This window comes from Polypterus senegalus, chromosome 4, assembly GCF_016835505.1.
Source record: "Polypterus senegalus isolate Bchr_013 chromosome 4, ASM1683550v1, whole genome shotgun sequence".
NCBI classification, from domain to species: Eukaryota; Metazoa; Chordata; class Cladistia; order Polypteriformes; family Polypteridae; genus Polypterus; species Polypterus senegalus.
The window spans coordinates 90,659,909-90,685,482 of NC_053157.1; the positions used below are offsets into that span (position 1 = coordinate 90,659,909).

At 36.2% G+C, this 25,574-nt stretch overlaps 1 protein-coding gene and 1 long non-coding RNA gene across 5 annotated transcripts in view; one reads left to right on the forward strand and one right to left on the reverse strand.

Moving 5' to 3' along the window:
* The window catches only part of stox2a (storkhead box 2a), a 367,273-nt gene that overhangs the window by 183,755 nt on the left and 157,944 nt on the right, over positions 1–25,574 (reverse strand). Inside the window, exon 1 of one of the 4 annotated variants that reach the window (XM_039751030.1) lies at positions 12,263–13,433. The exons of 2 other annotated variants lie outside the window; for them this stretch is intronic. In XM_039751030.1, coding sequence (XP_039606964.1) covers positions 12,263–12,428 — 166 coding nt within the window. In that variant the 5' untranslated portion in view covers positions 12,429–13,433. Of the gene's footprint in view, positions 1–12,262; positions 13,434–25,574 lie in introns of those variants that run through there. One more of the 4 variants, XM_039751031.1, reaches the window with a different exon arrangement.
* LOC120527528 overlaps positions 11,559–25,574 on the forward strand; it is a 100,898-nt gene continuing 86,882 nt past the window's right edge. Inside the window, exons 1-2 of the long non-coding RNA XR_005633354.1 lie at positions 11,559–11,776; positions 20,116–20,190. This is a non-coding gene — a long non-coding RNA (uncharacterized LOC120527528). The remainder of the gene's footprint in view (positions 11,777–20,115; positions 20,191–25,574) is intronic.

Sequence of the window (25,574 nt, forward strand, 5' to 3'; positions counted from 1 at the left end):
TGTTCAGTTCAATTCAATTCAGTTTATTTTTGTATAGTGCTCTTCACGCAAGTATATATTTGACAAGTGACTAAATAAAGAATTAGTATACATAAGGACACATTTGTTTAAACACACAGAAAACAGTAGAAAGTAGAAACTAATTAATATAAATTGAAACCAGCAATATCTGCCCAGTCCAATATAGTGAATTTATTGTGTATTATTTATAATGATTATTTACGATCAAGAACATTTTAATGAATATGTAGTATATGTTATAGTTATACAGGTAAAAGCAAATTATAATAGAACGCCACATACATTAATTAAAATATCCAATGGCAGAAAACTACCCCAATATGACAATTTTCATGCAAATACATCTGTACTGCCACAGGGTGCAAAAATGGCATGCAGCTTGAGAGATGAATGTTCTAGAAAATAAAATCTAAGTCAATAAGTTTGTAACCAGATAGTCTACACTTTCAGAGGACAAGGTACAGAATTTCCAGACTCTTAAATGATGAGGGACTCATGGCACTGGTGTAAACATCATCACAATGATTGAAAATTTCTCTGAAACTATAATTTAGCAACAAAACTCCAGATCTGCTCTCCATCATCGTTTGCAGCAAAGAACAATTGTACCTTGAAACTTAAAAAAATAATTATTCGAGTATGTCCTTCAAAAATGGTATGTTTAAGAAATTTGAAAATTAGTTTATCAGAAACTCTCCTCAACCAGCAACTGGACATCACCCGATACCATTTTTACATTATTTGAATAGGAATCTGCTCTCTGTGAAAGCTATTGAGCCACCACAATCCAACTCGGGCTGTGTTTTTACCCACATGATAATGCAAAGTGCTGTTAAAAAGCATGTATTTAATGTAGTCTACTACTGCATTCAATTATCACTGTTATTTCTGAATGTGGCCCATTTTTGTAAAAAATATTAATGTATAAAAATGTGATATCTGATGTACAATGCTCCAACTATCAAATGAATTAACAAAGTCCCGAAATGCAACTGAATATTACGCCATACATAAACTTTTATAATACATAGAGGCAAGGCAGCACAGCGACCAGCTCAGCAAAAGATTGATTTTCTTTCGTTTCATTAAATACAACTTTGTTTACCAAAAAAGTTGGGACACTGTCTAAAATTTAAATAAAAACCGAATTTGATGATTTTCAAATCATGCAAACCCTATATTTAATTGAAAATGTTATATTTAATTGAAAATCATACAAAGACAGCATATCAGATAATGAAACTGAGAAATTTAATTTTCTTAAAAACTACACACTCTTTTTGAATGTGATATCACCAACTTGTTTTAAAAAAAAATTGGGACAGGAGATGTTTACCACTGTGTTGCATCACCTCTTCTTTTAACACCACCCTGTAAATGTATGGGAACTAAGGAGATCAGTTGCTGTAGTTCTGAAAGTGAAATGCTGTCCCATTCTTACTTGATATAGGATTTCAGCTGTTCAACATTTTGGGGTCTCCTTTATCATAGTTTTTTGTTTCATAATGTACCAAATGTTTGCAGTCTTGACCTGTCACCCACTGAAGTCATGCCAGTTTAGCACCCAGACTCTTACTATGGAGCCATGCTGTTGTAATATGTGCAGAATGCTGTTTGCCTTTGTATTACTGAAATAAGCAAGAATTCCCTGAAAAAGACATTGTTTGGATGGCAAAATTATATTGCTTCAAAACCTGTATACACCAATCAGCATTAATGGTGCCTTCCAAGATGTGCAAGCTACCCATGCCATGTGCACTAAAGCACCCCCAACACCATTAAAGATAGTGGCTTTTGAATTCTGTGCTGATAACAAGCCGGATGGCCTCTCTCCTCTTTAACCAGGAGGATGTGGCAACCATGATTTCCAAAAAGAATTTCAAATTTTGATTCATCAGACCCCAGAACAGTTTCCACTTTCCCTCTGTCCATCTTAAATAAGCTTGGCTCTAAAGAAGGCGGTGGTATTTCTGGACCCTGTTTATATATGGTTTCTTCTTTGCATGATACCGTTTTAACTTGCATTTGTGGATACAGTGACAAACTGTGTTCACAGGCAGTGGTTTTAGGAAGTGTCCCTGACCTCATGGAGTGACTTCCTTTATAGAATCATATCCATTTTTAATGCAGTACCACTTGATGGCCCGAAGAACACAGCCATCCAATATTGGTTTTCAGCCTTGTCCCTTGAGTAGAGAGATTTGTCCGAATCTTTTAATAATAATTTGCAATTTTACTTTGAAGAACATTATTCTTAAATTGTGTACTATTTGCTTGCATAGTTTATTTTTACTTCTATGGGACTTTGCGTCTCTGGGGTGCCCCCTTTTTTTTTTTTTATATAAACCTAATCATGTTATTGACATGTTGCCAGTTAACCTAATTAGATGCGAGATGTTCCACCTCAGCTGGAGTTTATTTTATTTTAGCATTATATAGCTTTTCCAGTCTTTTGTGGTACCATCACAACCTTTTCACCTACCATCTGTATGTTACAACAGAACTTGAGATTCCACTGAGCGGGGTAATTAATTTTTTCAATAGTCAGTCATTCAGTTTTAGAGACCACATTCCCACTGCAGCATCATATTTTTGTTCTTAGCTGACCTGGCATGGTGGTCGCTCTACTGGAACTATCGTCAATATCCAACATTCTGTGCATTCAGAGGTTCCCTTCTTGTAGTGTGAGAAAATCTCAAGATGGCAACTAGTTCCGAGATGCTGGAAGCACCATTTTTGGTACCAGTTCTCATAGCATTGTCTACCTTGCTTAGCTTTCATGTCTTTGCCATTGCAATGTTTATCGGAACTTTGACCATGTCTGCACACTATACACATACATACTACGTTATACACACAATTGAGAGTTTGAAGGGTTAGACTATTTAAATTAAGAAGTAGGCGTACCTAATAAAGTAACTAGTTTGACCAGTAAGAGTAAGGAAGTTAAAACGTTTCTGCCTTAGGATGAATATTTCAAGGTCAAATTATTATAAAATTATCTCCCTATTATAAAAAAAAAAAAAATCTTGGAAGGGAGACGAGACATGATCTTCTCAGAAGACAATTTGACATCCCGCGAGAGACACTTAAATGTCACGGAAGACAAGGCAGTGACACAACATTTAAAACAAGTTCACGGACATCTAACCTAGCAGTTGTTGGAATGATTTTGACACGGTTCATGTGCTCCCAGCTCTTAAAACAACAACAAGCAACAAGCAGAACATGCAGCTCGCCAGCAGATGATCCAACTGCTACTCCTTAGCATGCATTCAAATACCCAGCTGCTGGTGGATATGCATTGACCTCTCACAACCCACAACCCTAAAGTCAGCATGACCCAGTGGTTGGGAAACACTCTTCTAAAAAAGATCCACATTCAGGTAAAGATATAATAGTATCAAAATGAAGAAAAGTAAAGACTGTCTTACGTCACACATATCAGTTCCATATAGTGCTATTTTTCCTCCATTAAGTTACAATGGATTTATATCAATCTTCCCAATGGCATCTGTGCATGGTTTATCACACTAAGTTTAAATTGATAAAGTTATTTTATCTTTATAGCGGAATGCTTCACAGCTGTCACCCTGGCACTAGGGTCTTCAATTGATTAACTTATCAATCAAATATTTCAAAACTCAATTATGCATAAGCCATTTAATAAGCTAGCAAACCCTGTGGTTTTGCTTAATTTTCACAAATTTTAATTTCTATTTACTTGTTACTTTTACTGTGGCATGTATCAATTCCTCTTAACAGCACAAATGTATTGATTACGATCCTTAAATTAACAAAAAAGAGGGTAACGTGGATTAAACCTGGATATCTTGTAAAACTGTTAACATTTAAAGAACTATAAGAACAGCTAAGGTTTCAAACAGCAGTGTATATAGGAGGTCAGACTTTGCAGGCTTTAGTGCAAATAAAAAAAGAAATAACATTTTTATGAAGAAAGACTGTAGAGGGAACATTCTACTTTTAACTGCTCTAAAAAGTAGCAATTGGTCATCTTAGAATACAGCAAATTTATGAGATGCAGTGCACATTTTACACCTTGAATACATAATTTTGAATGAATCAAAGATAACTGACGACCATTCAATGTTCATGCATTACTATTAGCAGTAGTAATAGTAGTAGAAATAATTTTTACATTTATATTTTAAATATAAATATTTATCTTTCAAGTGCATAATTATTAACCTAATTTAAAATACAGTATCACCACTCATTTTTTTCTCTTCATTTGTTTTTTTTTTTGTCTTGTATTCAATGTCTTGTTTTTTTTATTATAACCACCCTATTAATCATAAACAAAATTAAAGCTTTAACTAAATTGTCTAATTAGACTTTCTATAGGCTTGTTTATATACATTTACTCAGCAACAGTTTTTCCTTTTGAATATTGCATACTATCTTTTTCCCGTCTCATCTAGCTTTTAATGTATTTCTTTCTTAAAACAGAGCTAATATATTAAAATATACATATTAAAAAAATATTTTGTGCCAGGTCTTGAACTTCATCACTGCATATTAGTTATGTAGCACTGTTAAACCTACCTACGTTAGTGGAAAAAAAAAAACACATTAAACTTCACTAACAAAGTGCCTGGCAACTAACATTTAATGAATATACTATAAAATACAAGCTTTAAACAATCAACATAAACAAGTAACTAAGTGGTACAATGAAGCAAGAAATACCAAAAAAATATTCTCTGGTGATGAAGAAACTGGTTGGCTAAAAACTATACAAGCAAACCCCACAGCGTTTGGCAATTCACTTTGCCCAGTCAGGCCTGACTTGGATTGTAACATAACTCCACCTTTGGAAGATTTAGGAAATTTAACAGCCACTAAAGGCACATTTCTTTCCTATGACTGATTTGCATGGATGGAAAAGATTTTTTGTTTTTTCTTTTTAGTCAAAATACTGTATTTCTGTTCTTAGCTTGACACTAAAATATTAAATTTCAATGCTAAATTTCAATTAGTCCAATATTATCTGCTATAACTTTATACACAAGTATTACAAAAAATACCAGTAATATGTTAAAAAATAAATACATGCAGCTAACCATAAATTCATATCTTGCCTTACTGTCTTTCATTTCATTGCATTCTTATCCTAATTTAATTTGTGGGTGCCTCCAACCCAAAATGTAATATTTTGAAATGTAATGTGCACAGTTACTTTCACTAACTAGTGTTTCTCTGTATTATATTCAGTATTACTTCATATCCTACTTGTGGTGATCAAACTACATGAGAAAGGTGATATACAAAACTTGCGAAAATAACTCAAAGGTCTGAATATTTTGACATGAACGTTTTTTTTTTTGTTTTGTTTTTTTTACTGTTTCACAAATTTTTATAAAATATACAAAACATACCTACAAGTACAAAAGAGCAATTCCAATTCTGTTTTATGACTCAAATGGTATGCTGTGTAGCTTCCAAATATACACAATGCATAGATATAATCAAGCTACCTAAAATGTAAAAGGCAACCTCTACACACAATTCATTCCAAGCAGGACTCTTCCCTACAACCACTTAAAATTTTTTTTTTTTTTTAAAGCAGCCGAAACAGCATATTCAATTCTCCTGCTGCATCACCCATTACAATGAGTCACCTGCTCCATACTACAGAATGTTTTTATACCAGGAGGAAACAAACTGGAAAAACAAATAAATAGAAGTATCAGATGCCCGTTACAGTTAAAGCACAAACTGTTGGGTTAAACACACCTGCCTCAGAGTGGTAAAGATACAGTGAGTTCAGCTTTATATATGGAAAAAGGGAAAACAAACAAACTTCAAGATTCCATTCCATCTCCCTTAATGTTGATAATAATGAAATATAGTAGGGCTATAAAAATTAATCACATACTAATCTAGATTTCATCCTATTACTGCATTCCCCTTAGCATGCCTGCTGTGTCAAAAATCAAGCTTTCTTAGTTGTTATCTGCAGCAAGAATCAAATTAGCCTTGTAACCAACTACAGGTATAACCACTGAGCAGGCTGGCACAGTGGCAAATCAAAGGCATTCATGTTATATCAGGTGGTCTGACCCCTTGCAACGTAAAAACTGTGGTAGTTGAAAAAAGAAAAAATCAACAAGCATATAGACAGACCTGTAGTAACACAAGTCACGTTAAACCTAGATTACCTGACAATGAAGAAAATAGTTTTACTTCCAAAGCAATGATGCTGATCAGAAACATGCAAACAGTATAAAACAACTGTGGCTGCAATACAATCAAAGAGTACAATGGAATACAACACAAAGAATTTCAAAAGCCATCTACATTTCAAAAACAGAGAACAGTATAAGGAGTGCAAGAAAGTTAACCAAGAAGTCCCACCAAGGCCCATGACACAGGCAACAATTACTTGTAAACTTTTTTTGTAAACAATTTTGCATTAATTCAAAAAGGGGAAACAGGCAAATGAAAACATTCACAACCATCGATAAGGAAGAAAGGAAAGTGTCCGACCTAGCAGAGCGTCTCCACCCACCATCTCAGGTTCAATCTGTAATAAAACTCCATTCCAGCAAACTGTCCAATGAAAAAGGAAACCATGGAAGCCACTGTGTTTATTAAATCAATGACATGGTTTCAGTGAAAAACTTTGTGCAATGAAGGATTTGAAAAAAAATTTTAATCACCCTGAATACATCATTCCCTCCTGCAATAAACCTTCCTGACTTAATTCCAAATGATTAACAGAAGTAAAAATCTGAAACAAATAGTCTACTTTGTGACTAAAACTGATTTAAGGTCAAGAAGAATTATGGAACTATATCAGAGTCTAGTGGTTCATTATGGAGATATTTGCAGTGTTCATTTCCCAGGATCAGAGTGGGAGGTAACTGCTTTGCTTAAGGACCGACTCCACTGGCTACATAGAACTTCCAAGAGAAACAGAAAGTTTGCATCACTACAGATAACAGGGTGAACACAATGAACACTGTTCTTATTGATAACTGCACCGGACGTCAGTGCTTTGGCCATATGTTGCACTTAAGAAATTGTTAGTAGCCTAATATCATGATATTTATGTTAAAACTAAATTCTGTGCATAATATGTAGACTATGCTGTTACAATACTGCCATATTTTATGTGCAACAACATCATTGTCTAATACAGGGATGGGCAAAAGTAGGTTTATAGTTGTTCGTATTGAAAGAGACATCCAGGCTATGATTATTACAACAGCTTTATTAACTTTAAGAGGACAAATAATACAAATAGTTCATAAAAAATAATTGTACAAGAATAAAGTCTGTGTTTCACATACAACTATAAACTTACTTTTGGCCATCCCGGTCTAATATGTACATACTGTGTGGGCATATTACAAACTTGAGAAGTATGAGAACAGTGACAATCATTATTCTTTTTATAGTGCCGAATGCATAATCCAATACATTACATATATTAGACAACTGGCTGTGGCATATAACAATAATGAGATCCAAATATTTCCAGAGTTAAATATACAGTGATATGGATACATTTAATGCTATGTCATGTTCAATGAATTATTACGCTATTGTCTCTATGTTAGATTTGTTTGCATGCATGGTTCTATCTAGGCCTAAATGGTTTTTAAATAACCATTTTCTTTTATGATGCTAAAAGGACCGATGTGAAGCTGAAGACATTTGTTAATTTATTGATGTTTAAAACTGGGGTACAGTTTTTGCAAAAAAAAAATAGGCATTTCACTGTAAGAATGGTATATACATTGTAATTAATAACCACAAGTATAATATTAAGGGAAATAATTGTTTTGCTAAAATTGTTAATTCTTCCTACTGTATTTTAAAATGTGTATTACTATAACAATCTGCTCATTATAAAAAGTACTCTGCAGATTTTTTGCATCCCATATTACACTTCATTTTGACACACTGATGAGTCAAGTCTTCTGATCAGGATGGCAATCTGCAACCAATGACAAATGCCAGCTAAAAGAACCCACTATGTTTGCTCTTACAGTTTGACAACAGACACAACTGTCACCTAAAAAGTGTGTGTTTAATCAAAATCATTTTACCATAAAAACCTGGTGTATTTCAATCAGTCTTATTTGTTGAGGGATCAAGTTCAAAGTTGCATTTTCAGTTTGTAACAAATATATTTCAAAGCTTTAAAGCATGTGATCAAGTAAATTAGTTTGCTTGAAATTACAATGAATGTAAATGGCAGATTTTTTTGTAACCCTGGTAATGCCAGTTTTCTTATACAGTATAAACACAAACTAATAGACAGGAGTGGCTTATAAGAGGGCAGACTTGAGGTTTGTGCATGCAAAGATTTTCATTTTTGCCTCCTACTATTTCTCTGAAAGAAAGAAAAAATCCTTCGTATTCTATTAAAGACAGGATACTCTTGTGTGGCTGTTCAAGTTTCAAGTGTTAGGCTAAGCCAACACAGAGTAAACCTTACAATTTTACTATATTCAATAAAACATTGCTTAATATTGATTTATAGCAGCTCATTAAAATATTATATCAGTGCTATACAAAACTAACCATATCAAACAACTAAACATAGATTAGCAATACGATAGCATTTTAAAGTACAACTCTTCAACATGGAGCTGTCAAAAGTTAATTAGTATCTTATTTCTACAAAAATATCAAGACTAAAGAGGGGCATTGTATATCTTCATTTTAGGAGCATAAGAGAAATCTTTGATGAATTCTTATTCTCTATGATGTTCTCCAAATAACATCAATTTTGAGACACAAGGAAAGAGAGGTTCTACATAAAACACAACATTCGCAAACCTGCAACAGAACTGGTAAATTATATCTAGCAATGACTGGTATCAAAAAACAAACCAAAAGTTCACTTAAAAAATGGACAAAGTGCAACATGTGTTTAGGGAAATGTGCAAGTACCATAGACCTAACAAACACTACCCAGGGTAAATACTGTAACTACCGATCATCAGTTAAGATGATAAAAATTACTTTCAACAAAGGTAGTACAGTTCTTTCATATTTCTAATTCTGACCATGCATCTTTGAAAAGCTTATACATTAAGGTACTGAAGAAAGAAAAAAAAAGTATAATAAAACCAAGTTTTTTTTCCTCCGCAGACCCAATAAAGAAATAAACCAAATGCAGAAAGAGATATAAACATCTGTCGCCTCATGAAAACAGTTAAAACTGGAAGCTGCAACAGAAAGTGCCGAAAAGCATGATGGAAATAAATAATCCTTAAGCAAAGTAAAGACCAAATAAAAACATTATAGTTTTAAGCAGTAACCCCAATACTAGGGTCAGTTTATTAATGAAAACTACAGATATTTTTCAGTAGATTAATGTCACATTTTAAGTATGTTGGCAAAATACAAATTTTAGCTTCATTTTGTCTCAAAGCATTTAAAGAATTTTAAAATAAATCAGACTTTTGTGAATTTGTGCTGACCACTGAAGAGCTATTTTAAATATCTATTATAAATGTGTATAGCCATGCTTCCCATTCAGTTTCAAATCACTCTTTCTTTTCTCCATCTTTTTCTGCTTTAATTCCAATTCATCACTCACAATAGTTTCATCATTTAACCTTTGAACCAGGAGGTTGCTAGGAAGCAGGAGGAAGCCCTAAATCAATGTAGATTTGGCAGACCTGACTGTGAGACCATTCACTGCAACTGTTCAGTGGGCTTCTTTAGGCTTAATAAAATATTCAGGATTCTTTAAAGTATAAAGTTAAATTATTGCTTCTTTATAATCTCTAGCATCCTCAGAAAGAAAAATATTCCAGCAGTATAATTGTCAGCAAACCAAAGCTAGTATTTCTTAAACACATAACCTGGACTTAAACCCTTCCTAAAGTATAATGTCATTTTAAGTTAGGCTAAAAGATCAAATTTAATACAGAATTAAACAAAATACAGTGTGCACTAAATGGGTAAGCAGATAGATATAGAGATATATAAATAAAATAATTTCAACATGAATGTGATGCATCCTTTTAATAAACATCATTAGAATGAAAGAAATGCTTCTTTTCTTTAAGGACTTAGAAATTTACTCATTCTTTTAGAAAAAAACTCACAAAAATGCAACATGAACACTCTTACTTCTAACTACATTTTCTGATCCAGTCTAATCCACTCACACTGCTGGCTCATATAGCAACTTGTGAACTCACTAATGGATTTGCTTTATTCTTAGCTATCATGAAGATGTATCAAAGTTATAATTGTACCCCTCTCCGAAAAATCATACATTATTATTATCAAATTGTTCATCAAACCAAGTTTAAAAATGGTACAGCAACCACACACACAGAGGTTACTTAAATTATGCAGCTCCTTTACTAAAACGATTTCTTGAGATAAATTCCCACTCAGTCAACTTAATGCTGTAATGTGTGAAATCTGAAACTTGTTATACATTCACTTAGATTTAATTGAAGAAATACAGTATACATAGAAGGCTTTTGCATTTTAACATTTGAAGGCACATTATTTGCATTTGTTATGCTGCCAGGTGAACAAAACAATAACCGACTGGTCAAACAAATAACACCCATTTATATGTTTCTACCAATGTGTTCTGTGAGGAGCCAGTAGCATCAAGTTGAAACATATGACCCATGTGCATTGAAAGCAGCTCACTTTTGCGGAATGGGCCAACAAAGAACTTTCAAACATTTGACAGGGGGTAGGTAAAACCTGGATTCCATAGACAACAACCACACTAATACACACACCTAAGAGCAAACAGCATATACCAAAAAAGGCAACCCTACTTGAAACTGTAGACTCCAAGAAAATACAGTCGACACACCTGATTCCAGTTAAAGGCTCAAATGCATCTGCCCTTACAGTTTCCTCCAAGAAATCTTAGCTTATGAGTAAAGCAAACATTTCTGCTTTAAACAGAGCAACCAAGAAAGCAACATAACACACTAATTTTCCTCACACAAAGAAAATGCTGATAAAATTATTAAGTTTCTGGTTTAGAAAAACTATTTCATATAGGCTTGAAATAATCTCAAAATCCAAATGTACACTAAAGGCCACTTCAATTACTTTTCATTTGTCTGTGTTTGTCTACATACAAACTAGTAACATACATACAGGCCACTTAAGGTAGGGGGTCTTACAGTAATGTCAAAGGTTGGGATTGCAGCTGCCAAATAAATTGTTACAGTACATCACCTTAGCTATTAGGCCATAGTGTCCATTAAGGAATTTCAGCCAGTGTGTTTTAGTTACCAAAAGGGCAAATAAACACTAACATGTTAGATAGCATGCACCATAAATAGTTATTGATATGCATAGAGAATCAGTCACCTGGAAATTACATTTAGCTTGTTCTTGCATGCTTCCCTTGATCTGTGTTTCACTGATGCCTTTGTATTGTCAAATACAACCCCAAAACCTGTGAGTATTCCTTTTCTTACAATCTCATTTCAGGTATATTTTAATTGTGTTTCGAAGGAGTCATCTGGGCCCGTCGGCTGGCAGTTTAAAAGGACGTATAAACAAAGACTGAAAATCTAGAGAAAGAAAGGTTTCTGGAAACTGTCTGTTATTTAACACCGTGTAAATAAAGGCGTTGCGAGTGAGTAGTGATCTGGGGCAAACACTGAGCTCACTGTGTACGCCGGGAACTTTTCAGCCTCCACGGTGTAAATGTCTTTCTGCGATCGCAGACACGAGGGCCGGGGGACACATTCCAATATAAACGATGGGGGTTAATTTCAAGGTAAGCAATGCCTGTCTCGGCTAAAACGAAGTTCATCTCAGACACACAGCGGACTAGACTTCACTGACGTGACATCCTAGTCCTGTGCCCGGTTCAGTGAACGAGGAAGATAGGAGTCATCTGCTCACTAGGGACCAAATGCAGAAACCGACACAAGAGCTTCAAAGGAAAGGGTGTTTTCTCAGCATGACCACCTCGACGCAGACACCGCATTTGTATCATCATTACCTTTATTTGGACAACCGTGCTGCAAAACACCATGTTGAAAGGTCCTGCCGGGGTCCAAAATGGTGGATGTATACATTTATTTCATTGTTCACCAACAGTGATGTTACAGCACGCTACAAACACCGTCAACAACCTAATCTTTCACTATTGTCCCTCTGTATCTACCTTTGCAATGTAAGCACAAACGTGTGACTAAAAATGGGCGCAAGGTATCAACCGTCCGAGCCATCCTTTACGGAAGAACAACATGGAACCAACCTGATGTCATGTATCCTCGAGATGCTGGGGAGATGAACGCCGGCGGAAAATGTTTATGCAGGCGGTAGTCCTTCTCGCTGCGGGACCTTATGCGGTCCGAGGCCCGGTCGGAGAAATCCGAACTAGGCCAGGCTCGCCGCAGTGTGGTACTCCGCGTCTTCTTCATTGTCACAGGGACGGGGGGCTACCTGCAGCTTAATCCGGTGGCAGCATTAGCCGGGCCCCCTCAAGATCAGAATGGAGGCATGACACACGCTCGGTCGCACACACACACGCGCACACACACACACACGCACACACAGTACGCCTGCCAGTGCCGCAGCTGTCTTAAAGCGAGCGTGAGAGTGAGGGAGGGAGACAGAGAGAGGGGGGAGCGCGGGCGCGCGCCGGCTTTACGTCCCCTTCCTATTCCCGGACGGCTCCGTCCCACGGCGCATTACACTTCATTCGTACGATCCGCCTCGCTTCACTTGTACAGTACTTGGCAGATTCATGTGGTGCTGGCCAGTCACATAAGGTAGATTCGTAGTCAAAAGAGGGGCACACAGGGGGTGTCTTAGAGGAGGAGGAGGTGCTGATGAGGGCAAGATTTGCAGTGTGAAAAGCTTTCCCGATTCAAACAATAGCTCAATTCAGCACAAGGACGCTTAGTCGACTGTGGGAGCCGCTGCACACAAAAGGCCCAAACGAATTAGCAAGCCGGAGTCCTTTGCTTTTCACACACAGCCTAGCAGTCCAAGTCACTGAAGGGGAGAAGGGGGCAGTCTGTTGCCGTGGGATCAAGAATAAAGCGTCTTCGCGAGTGCAATGAGGAGGAAAAGAACAGTCCAAGAGGGCGCAGATCCTCTCTACGACCTATCAAAAAGCAGTCATTGAATCAATGAAGCCCAACCCGGAGCAGAGAGCGAGACGTCAATCTGTGGAGAGTAGCCGTCTTTAGCGAGGTGCTCAGTGGCGGCAGCTCCTCCTCCTAGCACGCAGACGATGGGCTCATGTGCGTATCTCTCACACGCGCACACACACACACTCTACTGTGACTACGACTACAACCGTCCTGCAAGCACCCAGCTACTCTCTCCCTGGATGCAAAGATGAATGGGGCTAGACGTAGTGGCTGCGGTTTTCCTCTGCTACTATTCGCTGCTTCCTTTCCTTTCCAACAGACCCCCCACCCCCGTCTTACTCACAAAGACCATGCCTTTCGATTTGTTCAGGCAAAGGGGGGTTCGGGGGTAGGTGAAAACGTGCTTACAAATGTACGGTTAAGCGCGCTTGATAGGCTTTTCTTCTGCCTCCCACCCTTCGTTTTGTGTGTTTCCTGAATGGCTCTCTGAATTCACCGAACATCTATTGACGGGCGTACGAAACAAGTCAGTCACATAATCTCCTGCTAATCATTGAGCTATCTTATGTCAGACACAGCGATCCTGTCAGGCTTTGCAATTTAATGAAAAACACGCCTCGGCTGCCATCGCCTTTAGGTCTCAAACTCAGCCTACACGCAGCGCTGGGAGTATTTACAAACACAGTGGTGCCAATGTTAGGACCACCCTACCTCACTGGACCTAACAAATCAGCTCACTTCTTTTAGATGTTGTTTTTATATGCAAAATTGCCGTTTTCTCCCAGTGCAAATAAAATGCAAGCTAAGGATATTTGTTTTAACACATACCAGCAAAATGAAAAGAAAACAAATAACCAGCCATATTACTACAAATGCAGCAGCTCTAAGTTAACTGGATGCTACTCCACGGACAGGCCTCAGGGCCGATCTGCAGTTTCAGAAGATCAAGACTCCTGCAGCTGTTCCAGTTCATGCAGCCATTCAATCCTGGGCAAGTTGAAACCCTGTGGGGGCTAAAGGGGGAAGCACATGTGCAATTTAACTTGGAGCTCAAGTTTAGCAAATCTGCCTGGAAAATTTAAATAATAAATACATTCATGAGTGCACCCAGATAAGCTTTACTATTTTACAATCTGAATCCACTCCTTAAATAATGCCTTCTTAAGTTAAACTGGGACATTTCTGACAGAACATTGCCAACTTGAAGAAATTACATTAAACCCAACAAAAAGAATATGTGCAGCAGTCACTTACAGTAAGTTATACATATCATGCATCAAATAGGGATTGAGCAGTCTGTATTATAATTACACAGCAAATCAGCAGTATAGGCACAAGACCTAATTCAGACTCTATGGAGTTATGTTTACTCCCATAAAAATCAGCCAAAAACAATTTTTTTCAACAACAAAAAATATTATATAAATACCAAAGCATCAACATAATCACAGTAGGAAAGCTATGTCTAACTATCTGCTTTACTGATGCAGATTTAGTATACATGCTTCGTGTGATACATTTTGAAACTGTCACCAGATGTCCAAAGAATTTTTTGTAAAACGTTTTCTGTTGCTTGTGTATGAAAGAGTAGCACTTCAGTGCCTGGCCAATCTACACTGTCCATTTTGTTATTGTAACCTACCATAGCACAAGGCATAGCAACTCCCTCATTTCCCCTAACACAATGCCATATCGATTCCACTTGCCATCCTCCTCTTGATACTTTACTCCAGTAGAGGGTCCGAGTTCCAGATTCACCCAGAGCTTGCTTTGCATAGCATCTAGTATTTAATACTGAATCATGCCCATCCGGATCCAATGTACTTTATCTACAACAGTCTTCCCTTGTACCCCCATGATACTTTTGTCAATACCTATATCATGATCGAGAACACACACCTTCTGCATATTTTTGATGATTGCCTGATACACATCCCACAGTTTGAACAGTTTTGGTGCTGGGTGATTAATTTCATCATAGTTATCATTAGCAGTGAAATACACATATTTCGTTATCAATGAAAAAGGACACACACTCTTAACGTTGCTGAAAATGGATGTCTGCAAGAACCAGTTTGTGGACCAGTACCATCCCTGGAGTGGTTTAGCCACTGTGCCCTGCAGTATCTGGAAGATGAAAAGCACCCATGTTGTTTTCTGCAGTGACAGGCTGCCAACAACTGCTCAGCTTAGTGGTTCATTTAAACAACTATTTTCTCCACGAGACTATTGCTGACAAATCATAAATTGCCCAGATAATTATGATCAACAGATATCTTTAGACCGGGGTTACCCCTGAATGGAGAATGAGGAAGTGCAGGATTGTCAACAGTAACATGAGACCAACAACAAACATGAACATCACTGAAACTTGGCAGTCTGGAATCTATCAAACAGGTGTCACTTTAAATGTAAATGTTATGTATTGTGTCATCAGTGAACCTCTAATAATATGCTTTGGAGATTCATTTTTGCCCAGTCAACATATACCAGGACCAGTCCCCTTTTATATATAGTAGTCAATGTTTGCACGACACTTGATTTTATAGTTCATGGTATCCATGTTAACTTCTTTCTGAAACAAGAAACACATTTTATACCACAAATATTAGAAATGTATTATTCATATAATACACTGGAAGTAGAGGTGCTGGTCATAAAATTAGAATATCATGACACAGTTGATTTATTTCAGAAATTCCATTCAAAAAGTGAAACTTGTATATTAGATTCATTCATTACACACAGACTGATGTATTTCAAATGTTTATTTCTTTTAAGTTTGATGATTATAACTAACTGGTTATTTTATGACCAGCACCTGTAATCTTAGGGCACCTCCAAAATCAGCACTATAGAATACCCCTTTAACAGTTAAAAGTGGAAAAGTCTTCATCACCCATCATATCACTTTAGTGTGAATTGTTCACTTTGGCTGCGGTTGGCTGGCGCCCTGCCTAGGGTTTGTTTCCTGCCTTGCGCCCTGTGTTGGCTGAGATTGGCTCCAGCAGACCCACGTGACCTTGTGGTTAGGATATAGTGGGTTGGATAATGGATGGATGTTCACTGTGGTGTTTTTGCAGTCATTTATGTTTTTTGTTTTTTTTCCCTCAGTACTGCTTTACAAGCAGTATGACATCAGTTTCTTCTGGTTTACTTAATATTCATCTGTATACTTTAAGTGAAAAAGATCAACATTTTCAAGTTGGTTGAAACCTGTCACTGAACTGCAATAATTGCATGAATTTGCTTAAAAACAAACAAGTACTTTGCAAATAGCACAGATTTAAAGAACCAATACAAGTTTTAAAAATGGTACAGAGATAATGTTTTTAGTACAGTCTTGCCATTTACTGTATATAAAAACGTATGGAAACTGATATGTTACTACAGTACGACTAGAAGCTTGGTGATGGTGTTGCCATTGATACTGGTTTCACCAACAAAACAGCAACCACATTAGCAATGGCATTTCAAGGGTGGTTCAAGGAGCCATCAGAGAAGAGATAATGGATGATAGACAGGGACTAGACCTAGCAGAATGCAAAAATTAAGGTTTGCAACAAACAAACACACACACAAACCATGAGAGCCATACCCTGCCCTGGAGAGTTAGAAACTGTTTGTTGTATATATTTTAACCATTACTGGATGCCAGAAGATATGTTATGTGCAGTTCAAAAGCCATTAAGCATTGCTGCTTAGTTGTTCCTCACACATATTAAAAGAAATAGAATTTGGTAAGATACAAAATACAGTAATGACTTGCAATCTATATATACATAAAAGCCAAATTCCACTGACTCACTCATCACGAAATCTCCCGAACCATGAGGAATTGGGACTTGAAATTTGGAATGTGGGTTACCCTTGGCCCATAGGTGCTCACTAAGAAATGGTTTTAAAAACTTTGTGGTCCAAACGCGTTATGTCTGTACGTCTGTCCGCTTTTCACGAAAGAATTACTTCACATATTTAGATCTGGTTGTTTTCTATAATTTCCTTGATCTTTCTGGTTGATTTTGCAACTTCTCTCATTGCGCTAAGTACCATAGTTCGCTTGTGGTACCGATGTATTTATGCCAATTCATTAGAGTGGCTGTGGGCGGGGCCTTCCTCATTCACTCGCCGGCCTCTGTTCGAGTTGCGTCTCACCACGTGTTTGAGTACACCTTGCCTCCTGCTTGAGAATGTCCCGCTTAGCCAGTGATACCAGTTTGTTCAACAGACATTATCATCTACAGATTGTAACGTTTTGATGTTTTTGAGAGAGAGATCAGAGCTCCATGTGTTTTAGAGGGTAGCTATATATATATATATATATATATATATATATATATATATATATATATATATATATATATATATATTAAAAACTAATTTCTCTGTTACTACAGATTCTCTCAAGTTATCTAAATATGTAATGTATTTTGATACATTTTGATACATATATTTTGTCGACATGTAACAATCTAAAACAGTATTAATCAGTTAAAAAAAATGCAAGTGTCCAAAGAATACAAATTTAAGATGATTTCATCAGGAAAGGTGCCTATAAAAATAGAAGCTGAATTTACTGTACTTAATCTTACTTGAATATTACACCAGAAGCATTTTTTACTTTCAATTTGTTAGAGGCAACGTACCTGGAAATTTGATTTAGGGGTATAATGTTTTTCTGTAAAATGAAGTCAATATTTCACCAGATTCCCACATTCACATTCTGCTTCTTTATTTATTCATTCAGGCAGAAACGTTTTTCTTCAGGTGTTTATTTTTGTACAGGTCAATATGCAGCCATTTCAAAGCTCAAAGCTTACAGTTACAGTTTCTGGTGTTGGGGGGTGGTTGAGACCTTTACATTTCCTACTATATTAAGCAAGAACAATAGCTAATGATGGCCAAGAAATGGCACAACTCAGGATGCTATTAAAGCCAGTAGCTTCAACTATAATTTAAAATAGGCAAAATTGTCCTGTAAAGACACCAACTAGACATGTACAATATCTTGTAAAAGTGTTAGGTTCATTGAACATCTTTAATTTTATTTAATACAAAATTCTACCCTGAAATGTTATTTTCTATACTTTTATTTCTATGGGCTAACATTCAAAATTACTTGAATTAACATGATACTGTTTTATGTTAGAAAAAAAATATTAAGAAAGAAATAAAGGTTATTTAATATTATGAACAGTCATCTTTTGCAACTATAACTTCATTAAGTGTTTTGGGACAAGTATGTACAATGCCAACTTTGCACAGAGCTCAGGAGTGATCTTGGTGAACACCTCCAGGCAGATTTGTCCCAGGTAGATCAGGTTAGTCGGGTAATGTTTGTGGATCACAGTTAACAAATACTGCCACAGATTCTCATTCAGGATGAGATCAGGGCCCTATTTATCAAGTATCTCAACATTACTCCTAGGAATTCCATTAAAAGTCTAACTAGGATAAGAATTTGTTCACCTCAGAGTGGGCCATGAAAAGTATTTACAAAGCATTCTATAATCACTCTCAGCGAGGAGTAAAAGGCCACATATGAGAATAAATTATGTCATAAGCAGCAAATTGCTACTCATCTTTTTTTTTTTTTTTTGTAGTTTTCTGATACTAACACTAAGGGTTCACCACAAAAGATGCACTTGATCCTCAACATTTGCTTGTTTAACTTCCACAACTTCAAGCATTCACACAATTTTAATAGTAACCTCATTTTTAGTATAGCACTGGTAACCGTGGGCTTACGGCTATGCAAAGTAGAGAAAAAAATAAGGCTCAATGTGAAAACCTGGCACAATGTGCGTAAGTTTGAAGAGAGGCTAGTATCGTATTTGCACTTCACTGGTCTTGTTCACCATATCGCTGCAGAGTAAATAGATTCTCATGAATTTGTTCCATATTTATTTTTTTTGCTTAAAAAAAAAAGTTTTATGTTGCAATTATGCCCCCAAAGCATAGTTAAAATCTTTCAGGCACTAAGTTTAAGTGTGCAAAGTCAGTGATGTCGCTTAGTGAGAAAATGAAGGTGTTAGATAAACCTGTCAGCAGTCACTGTCAACCACCACCAGCTGGCCTGAGACATCGGGGCTGTTGATCCCATCATCGATTGTAGCCTCAAGGTTAAATGTCAACAACAACAACATTTATTTATATAGCACATTTTCATACAAATAATGCAGCTCAAAGTGCTTTACATGATGTAGAAAGAGAAAAAAGACAAAATAAATAAGAATTAAAATAAGGGAACACTAATTAACATAGAATAAAAGTAAGGTCCGATGGCCAGGGAGGACAGAAAAAAAAAACTCCAGATGGCTGGAGAAAAAAAAAATAAAATCTGCAGGGGTTCCAGGCCACGAGACTGCCCAGCCCCCTCTAGGCATTCTACCGCACATAAATGACCTCACAATCAGTCCTCATTGTATTCAGGGTTCTCATGGAAGTACTTGATGATGACGGTCATGTGGACCTCTGGCCTTTAATCCATCAATGTAGTGTCAACTCACCCTTGCTATGCTCCCATACTCCAAGGTCCTTAAAGATCTCAAGCGGTGCATGAAGCAGACTTTACTGATGGTTTATTTCATGCTGGTACATCCTTGATGTTTTCCAGCATCATCTGCCAGCTAAGAAAGAAAACGTGTTGGAGGCAACATTGAGACCATGCCAGTCTTAGCGTCTTTTGACAGCAGCAACTAAAGTCTTTTTATTGAGATATTAGTACAAAAGATCACAGAATTCTAGGGAATGACTAGCAGGAAAAAAATGTTTACAGGTCATCAATTTTGTTTTGTGAATTGTATTTTAGGGGTTATTTCATGGCTGCTGTATTATGAAAAGTGCATATTATCAGAAATAATGTTTTATTATAAATAATTCTATGCTGAAAAGTGTAGTGTGAACAATCTCTAGTAAAATATTACAGTTCTTGGTGGTTGAGGGAACCTAACACCTTATCTCTCAAAGGGTCAATGTATTAATATTTATGTCTTTGATATTTGTGCAGATTTCAAGCAACATTACTCCCACAGACGTTGAGGATTGACTGTAATAATAATAAGTAGAAGACATAAATAATAAGGTAAGATACTGCCCTAAGATGTACATACTGTAACTGTTGCCACTTGATCAAAATGACATCAAGAAAATTACTTTAACAAGCACCGAGATATAAAGATTGAGTGTTAAGCCTGGTAACTGGCACATTTATTTAACAATTAATGATCCACAGTCATACTTTAGAATAATCAGTTTCCTGCTGTTATGGCTACAGGAAATACCTCATAAAGTAACAGTTGCAGAATAGCCACAACTATAAGTCACCTTCACTCTTCCAGTTTTTCAATTGTCTTCTAGAGTTCCATGTCTCACTTTGTGATCTCTCCTTATCTTCTGTGAGGCTCTATTTATCCAATGCCGGAGGAGTCTGCACTTGCCTTCTTGAAGCTTCCTGGGCTTGTAAAGCGAATACTGCATGGTTTGTAGAAGGCAAAGCTCAGTATAACTGTGTTGACATTTCGCTGTCAATCCCGCCTTGCCTATCTTCAGGGTAATATACTGGCTATTATGAGGGGGAATCAAGCTAATGTTAGAAAAAGGAACAAACCTTAACAAAACTGATAATTTAATTTCTCAATTTATTCTCCACCCTTCTCAATGCACTTGCACCACCTGCCTAGAAGTGTCTGGATTCTAGCAGAATAAAAGGCTTTGTCTTGTCTTCTTTTCTTCCTTCTGTTTCAACAAGTTTCACATTCCCATCTGATACTTTACTATAGGCAGAGTGTTTTTTAAAGTGTGGCCAGTATTACATATGCACCACACATATCTCTTTGTACTCACCCCAAAAAGCAACTGGCTCACTCTCATGTTCTTTGGTAAACTCCTCCAGACAAATGTTCACAAAATGCTTTTTGAGGAATGGTTTCTTTTATACCATTCTCCTTGACACGCTGGGGTTATGCAGAGCTCTTGGTACACTTGACTGGTGCACCTTTACTCCAGTATCACATACTGAACTTTGTAGCTCCTTCAATGTGATTGCTGGCCTTTCTGTGGGTTCTTTCAAAGTCTCCTTTCTGGCTGGGTGAAGAGATTTGAGGAAAAACCTTTTTTTAGGTAGTATCTGGATGGTTCAATTTAGCCTATTCTTACTGGTAACTGAACCAGCAGTGCCCAACTAGGGCATTTAAAAACTTAGATTTTTTTTTTTTGTACACTTTCCTGATTTTTTTAAAATCTGTACGACTACAGATTTACAACCTAAATAATGTTCCCTTAATTGTGGGGTTGTTATCCAGAAAATGCTTTAGTTATTTTAATGATTCACTAGTGGATGCCAATTGTCATTTTGAGTTAGTGTGATTTGCTCTTGACTAGTCTCCTCTAATACAATATGACATTGTAAAAATGCATCCATTATAATCCTGACAAATACCACACAAAGCAATCACAATATACTTCAGCTTACTGAACTACATTGTGAGGCATACACAACAGACACAAAGACATTACCCACAGGACAATGAAGATTGTACACATTTTTTTTAACATTTAAATAGCAAAATGTACTGTTTCATGTAGGAGCTTTGCAGTTACGCAGTCTTCATATAAATCACCAAAAAAGAGAGTTTCAGTAATGGCTGTGGTGTAGTATTGCACTTCAGGGGAAGAACAAAAAACCCACAAATTAACATGATGGTTAACAGGCAGGTTGGCTATGCATTGGCTGTTGCAAGCAGGAAGATAAGGTTGGACATGGATTCAATATTATTACCCTGGCTATTGGAAGTGCAATACACTGTCGTTAAATGCCACTGATGTTAGAATTCTACTCAGTATTTTCGAGTTAATCATCTACTTGTTTTTATTCCAAAGTAAAAACTTTGTGAAAAAACAAAAAATATACATAAAATAATACCACATTTTATGTTAGTTCACCATACATTTAAACTCTTATGACTCCTGGTCAAACTTGCTGGCATGTTTCAAACTCTCTAACTTTCTGCTATGGGCTCTACCATGCTTTTCCATATCACAGCTTATTTTTCCCTGTTTCTGCTATGTGTTTCCCCAGATTGTTTATCTTGTCTGAGCCCCCCTTTTTGTCAATAATAGATTAACATTTCTGCTTAAATAGAACAAAAAAGTTTTTGAGAAGCTTCTAGAGGTTTCTGTATTATTGCAGTGAGTTATCCTAAAGTGCTGCTTAATAAGTAACATGTCTCAATACTAGATAATGAAAATAATGATGCACAGTTATTTTGTCATATTTAACATTACCTCAATTATACAGTGTGTTTGCCAGGGTGATCCTCTTTGCACTGATGCTGTATCCTGTCAACAATATTTTACATAAATAGCCAAATTGATTTGGACTGAGTATCAGTCAATTTTGGTGCCATATGTACAGTACATGTATTTTGTACCCAGAAAATAATAAATACTTAGTTCTTTCATTCACAAAAGTGAACAATGCAAGTACTGTAAACCTTCAGTTTTAACAGTTTAAAATACAATTACTGACCACAGTTTTAGCATTAACTGAATGAGATAAAAGTTTAGCTAACTTGGATTTAAAAGAACTGTCAATGTTTAAGGGTACTGTGTAATTCTTTGTTCATCTTTTTTAGTTTTAACTGGATGCTACAGTTCGTTGAGCCTTGAAAATAAACCACCTTGTTTTCAATTTCCTTACTCGCATATTCTTGCCAGTAGACAAATGCTGAACAAAAACCACAGCTCATGCTGAGGGCAGAATAACAGGCTATTCAAAACATTTATTTAGCAGGAGGGTAAAATTGCTCGCTTTAATGAGAAAATTGTAATATTGCAATTGCTTTAAAAAACATTCAAGAGTCTTGAATAATGCAATATATTGTGATGTAATAACTTTGCATAAAAAAAATAAAACTACTTGATGTTTTAAAATGGTGCTGAATGGATGATCTACCAGAATCTTTCTGTAAAGTTCCTTCTGTGCCAACACTCAAGTCTGGGCTAAAAAGCAACTTTCCCACTGCCTCTGGCAACCAACAAAAACTTCCTCTCTTTGTATTATTCTGGCTCTCATCTGCACAGCTTTCTCAAGTTTACTGCCAGTAAATGTTGTTATTTAAAAGTTGTGCAGATGCATGATTTCCAGATAGTTTTTAATACTTACACAAGTTTATAATTATGTTTTAATATTACCAGCCCTTGAATTGCACTATTTTGGATCGTATTATCCTGAAGATTTGGGTCTGGAAGATACTTGCCCTTGTGTACTCCTGTCTTGTCTTGTCTTTTCCATCCTGTTAATAGTAATTATAATATTTAATGATAATATGACGATGAGTCAGTATTACCTTCTGTTTCAGGGTAACAATTCTGAATCTGATGGGAGAAGAAGTCATTTTTGTTTAATCACAAGCAGTTTCATTAATCCACCTACATTTTTAAAAATCCTTTAAGTTTACTTTCATATATAAGATAGTTCCAAAGTTCCTCTTAGACCCTCAAACTAACATATTATAGTCTTAAACTCAGTAGTGTATCCTCAACATTCACATTATGCATTGAATTAGAGTTTGGAGCCTGTGAAACCTAGCCATCTTGTACAAAATAGTAACTTGAATTGACAACACTAACTAACAAGAATGTACAATACAGTATTCTTATACAGTGATACCTCAAGATACGAGTTTAATTTGTTCCGTGACCAAGCTCTTAAGTCAAAATGCTCTTATCTCAAATCAATTTTCCCCATTGAATGAATTGAAATGCCATTAATCTGTTCCGGACCCCCAAAAAACACTGTTATTTTTTTTTTTTTTACATGTTTTTAAATAAGAAAAATGTACATATAAATAACGAATATTGTATAAAAACACAATACAATAGAATGTACTGCAATAAACTGGTTTTATTAAGTACAGTATAATGTACAGCATTTACCTTGGAGATCAGACGAGTTGAAGATGCTGATGGAGGTGGTGGAGAAAGGCTGAACTGAATAACTGAATGTTATTCACTGATTTCTGCCCTTTTCGCTGCACCTTCCTCACTTTCATCTGCAGGGGTTTTCAATAAAAACCTGTTCAATGAGGTCAGTTTCATCCTCTCTTTCAGAATGTTTCTAAAATGCGTTAGGTAAGTGTCATTAAATACAGCTGCTGCGTGATCAGTTGTAACTTTTTTAGGATGTTTCTTTTCAATAAAGTCAATTGTTAGGCAAGTGTCATTAAATAGCCCTAGCTGCACTATGTGTTGCAATTTTTTTCAGGGTTAACATTTAAATAAACTCAAGCGTTAGGCAAATGTCATTAAATAGAGCCGCTGCGCGATCAGTTGTAACTTTTTCAGGATGTTTCTTTTCAATAAAGTCAAGCGTTATGCAAGTGTCATTAAGTAGCGCCGCTGCATTCATTATTAGTTGCAACTTTTTCAGGGTGTTTCTTTTCTTTAAAGTTTGAAACTTTTTCCCAAATTGCAAACACTACCTTTATCTCACTTTATGAGGTAACCTCCTCCGCCTCTACCTACTCCTCAATACCGATCTCCTGCAGAACCTCTGTATGTTGACGCGTCTGTAGTTCCGTCAACTCCTCTTTCTTCAGTTCTTCGAAATGCTCTTTGATGGCTCACATTTTGAATTTTGGCTCGTAACTCAAGGCAAAAAATCGACCTGGTGACAGCTCGTATCTCAAAAAACTCGTACGTTGGGGCACTCGTATCTCAAGGTACTACTGTATAAATTTCAACTGCTAAAACTCTGAAGTGCATATTTTTAAGGACTGTTGCTTTCTTAATCATTAGAGATCGTGATGCACAAAGAATGGGAAGAACTTGTATGGTACCTTTCTCAAGGAGAACCACTGCTCTTCTGATATTGATGAATTTTTAAACTGAATGCTCCGATTCAGGGTTATTGGGAGTAAGAGTCTATTCCAGATGCACTGGAGGCGAGGCAGGAAGCAACTCACTAGATATATTATACTAACAAAATACCCGTGCTTCGCAGTGGAGAAGTAGTGTGTTAAAGAAGTAATGAAAAAGAAAAGGAAACATTTTAATAATAACGTAACATGATTGACATTGTCATTGTCATGAGTGTTGCTGCCATATATATATATATATATATATATATATATATATATATATATACACATACATACAGTATATATATATACATATATATATACACATACATACAGTATATATATATACATATATATATATACATACATACATATATATATATATATATATATATATATAAACTGCTCAAAAAAATTAAAGGAACGCTTTAAAAACACATCAGATCTCAATGGGAAAAAGAAATCCTCCTGGATATCTATACTGATATAGACTGGGTAATGTGTTAGGAACGAAAGGATGCCACATCGTTTGATGGAAATGAAGATGATCGACCTACAGAGCTCAAAATTGTACGCAGCACTTTGTATGGCCCCTGTGTTCTTGTAT